The sequence below is a fragment of the Malus sylvestris genome, chromosome 11, assembly GCF_916048215.2.
Source record: "Malus sylvestris chromosome 11, drMalSylv7.2, whole genome shotgun sequence".
Taxonomy (NCBI): Eukaryota; Viridiplantae; Streptophyta; class Magnoliopsida; order Rosales; family Rosaceae; genus Malus; species Malus sylvestris.
In genome coordinates, this window is record NC_062270.1 from 30,999,536 (window position 1) to 31,003,462 (window position 3,927).

General features: G+C 39.5%; 1 protein-coding gene across 1 annotated transcript; it reads right to left on the minus strand.

The window, feature by feature from the left end:
• Positions 1 to 2,197: 2,197 nt before the first annotated feature.
• On the minus strand, positions 2,198 to 2,883 carry LOC126589525 (putative F-box/LRR-repeat protein At1g56400). The gene is made up of 2 exons (XM_050254843.1): positions 2,715 to 2,883; positions 2,198 to 2,619 (listed from the first exon to the last, which is right to left on the minus strand). Exons 1-2 carry the CDS (start codon positions 2,880 to 2,882, stop codon positions 2,317 to 2,319), a joined length of 471 nt encoding a protein of 156 aa, XP_050110800.1. The 5' UTR covers position 2,883; the 3' UTR covers positions 2,198 to 2,316.
• Positions 2,884 to 3,927: the final 1,044 nt, after the last annotated feature.

The window sequence follows — 3,927 nt, forward strand, 5'->3', positions numbered from 1 at the left end:
AATGTCAAATGGGCATATTGTCCAATGCTTTACTGTCGTCGACTCAATGACTATTTTCCCTCGACCAAATGCAAGCTCAGCAGTACATATCATGTCCCCTTTGTATATGCATACTGCGTGTCGACGACCCCAAAAGTCAAAGAGGACATATACATATGTACATATATTATCTCGACCTTCCAACCTAATGAGAAATTACACTCTCAACAAGTGCAGCCTTACACAAAGACCAAATAATCATGTTGCTACATGTGTGGGACTCGACCGAATGCAGTCTATCTTAATGATTAGACCACCAATAATCAAGGACTGGGTAACCACCAAGATTCGGTCGAAAGTGAGATTCAGCCGAGCTATACGGCCGAGGACAATAAAACCGAGAAATCACAACCGATATCGACCACTCATATCGACTCTTTTTTTACCAAAGCTACCAATATTAACTTGGTTTTGTTTTTGGCCGTTGCTTACTTGTATACCCAATATGCATTCCACCAAGAGTAACCAACTAAGCCACCAAAAATGGGGTGAGGATTTTAGTCAAATGAACAATGGACTACCTTTTCTTTAGACGGTGCATCAAAACCCATGATTACTGAGAAGCAAACCATGATTCCTCCTTTTTCCTTCTCTTCAACACAACTTTGTAACATGCTCATAGGAAGCATGCTCATTTTTCTTTAGGAAACATGCTCATTTAGGCCATGGTGATAAACCTAATGCCTCTATCCTTTTCAAGTTCATGCAATCAAATGACAAACATTTTGAAAGATCGTTACGCAAGTTCTAGAGATGTAAGTCACATAAGTTCATCACACATGAAAGAATATGAGTGTATGAAAAATGCACACTTTCAATAGGCTCGAAAACTCACATTGGTTGTATATGGTCACTATATTCACATGCAAAGCTTTAAGTCATAATTTAGTTTCACATCAACAAGGCTATATGCATTTGGTTTTTCAAAGATGATTAAACATGTACAAGGCTGACAAGAGAATAAGGAATTTCACACAACACATGCTTACTAAGTTCTTGATCATCATGGTTCAAATTCAATCCAATTATATCATTGGGTCAGGAAACTAACAAAAATCTAATTCAAAACAATAACTATCACGCAGAAATGAATAGTCACCTTTTATTATTTTGATACATTTTATACGCATGTTTTACATATTCTCAGCATATGCTTTCATTAAATGGCTTGTGTCACCCTCGGGGTGTTGGCCAGCACATGGCCATCACGATGTCCCCAGACATCGGGATCAGGGTGTGTCACTTTACATTTGTGGGAGGCAGTTTTGTAGTTGGCAAATTAAGAAACAGAAGGTCGTGGCTTTGTCAAGTGCAGAAGCAGAGTGCAGAGGTTTGACAAAAGGATTATGTGAGCTATTGTGGCTTCCAAAGTTGCTAACAGAACTTGGGTGTCAGTCGACGTCTGCAACAAAGTTGTTTTGTGATAACAAGACTACCATGATATTTCTCATAATCCAATTTAGCATGACGAACCAAACATATTGAAGTGGATAGACATTTTATTAAGGAGAAATCCAATGCAAATATAATTCAATTTTCGTTTGTGAAATTAGAATATCAACTGGCAGATATTTTAAAAATGACAGTTTTGCAAGTCAAGTGTTCTACAACTCACTCATAAGTTGGGCATCAATGACATTTATGCACCAACTTGAGAAGGGATGTTGTCGTCAGTTGACCTTTTGACGTAATTAGCGAGATTTGTTCCCTATTCGATTTCTTGTAATTAGGATGGGCTTCGTTATTTATTCTTGCCTTGTAAGTTAAAGTTGTAATATATATCTTGCCTCTTATGTGAGAAGAATACATTGAAGCATTCAACAACCAAATTAGCATTTTTTTGCTTCGCTAGTTGGTTAAAACTGAATTGAAATCAAGAACAAAACATAAATTTCTTGCAAGTAAACAATTTCGAGTATCAATCTTTACACCATTGTTGTTTTTAATTTGTGGCTTCATTTTGAAATCTAAGGGCATAGATTGTTAACTACATCTATGAACAGATCAAAACCCTTTTATTTCATCTGTAGTTTAATGGAGGATATGGGCCAATTTCTTGCAACTCACTGGCGCCGAGACAGTAACTTCACCAGCGATAAGACTGTTAATGTATGCAAAATCATAAACCAGCTCGTCCAAATGAAATTGTACGTTCACATTTCTCATTTCTACAACTGTGTTTATGCATGTATCAGATTTTGTTACGATCTTTGAATTTGAACTTCTATGTTCCATTTCCAGCTACACATGAAACAGTTTTAACTTCTTAATCGTGTTTTACATAATTGCTATTTGCAGATCTGGTGAGGCTCTTCTTATAGTAAGCAAATCTTGAGCTCTGAGGTCGTACGTATCTGGGCTTCCACCATCGTCGAGTTCCCTCGAGATAATGACACGGAGATTTTGCATGACACGGCCATTTTTAATCAGATAGTCGAGCATAGTCATCTCATTTGGTGTCCCCTTGAAACCCGTTACTCGAACCCTCCTTAGCGTTTCGGTTACGCATTGGTCAACGGCACCATCTCTCGTCCACACCGTCGCAGGATTCCGCTGTTCATATTGAGGAAGTCTATATTTCTGAAAGAAAAAAACCACAAAAACAGGAAGACGATAATACATGATTATTGTCATCAAAGCTAATTTAAAGACACTAATTACGATCGAGTACTCACATCATAAAAAATTCTTCCTGGGCGTATGACGATATCAAGAATCTCCAAACGAGGACAGCTACACAAGAAAAAATTGATGCCCAAAATCTCAAAGCTGTGCATTGCAGTTTTCAGTGTCAAGCTTGTCACGCTCAAAGGATTTTCCACACCAATTGGGTCCTTTCCCATGGAAATACAACAACAACAACAACAAAGCCTTTTCCCACTAAGTGGGGTCGGCTATATGAATCCTAGAACGCCATTGCGCTCGGTTTTGTGTCATGTCCTCCGTTAGATCCAAGTACTCTAAGTCTTTTCTTAGAGTCTCTTCCAAAGTTTTCCTAGGTCTTCCTCTACCCCTTCGGCCCTGAACCTCTGTCCCGTAGTCACATCTTCGAACCGGAGCGTCATTCGGCCTTCTTTGCACATGTCCAAATCACCGGAGCCGATTTTCTCTCATCTTTCCTACAATTTCGGCTACTCCTACTTTACCTCGGATATCCTCATTCCCAATCTTATCCTTTCTCGTGTGCCCACACATCCCACGAAGCATCCTCATCTCCGCTACACCCATTTTGTGTACGTGTTGATGCTTCACCGCCCAACATTCTGTGTCATACAACATCGCTGGCCTTATTGCCGTCCTATAAAATTTTCCCTTGAGCTTCAGTGGCCTACGACGGTCACACAACACGCCGGATGCATTCTAACACTTCATCCATCCAGCTCGTATTCTATGGTTGAGATCTCCATCTAATTCTCCGTTCTCTTGCAAGATAGATCCTAGGTAGCGAAAACGGTCGCTTTTTGTGATCTTCGCTAGATTGCTCCGGTCATTAGTGTGGATAAGTATATAAATGGATAGAGATAGGAAAGCAAACACAAGATGTACGTGGTTCACCCATATTGGCTACGTCCACGGAATAGAAGAGTTCTTATTAATTGTGAAGGGTTTACACAAGTACATAGGTTCAAGCTCTCCTTTAGTGAGTACAAGTGAATGATTTAGTACAAATGACATTAAGAAATATTGTGGGAGAATGATCTCGTAATCACGAAACTTCTAAGTATCGGAGTGTGGAGTCGTCTTGACTTGCCTTATCTGTCTCATAGGTAGATGTGGCATCTTCTCTGGAAGTACTCTTCCTCCATCCAGGGGTGGTATCTTTAACTGGTGGAGATGCACAAGGTAATGTATCAATTTCACTTGAAGCTTACTTGTAGTTTCAGGCTT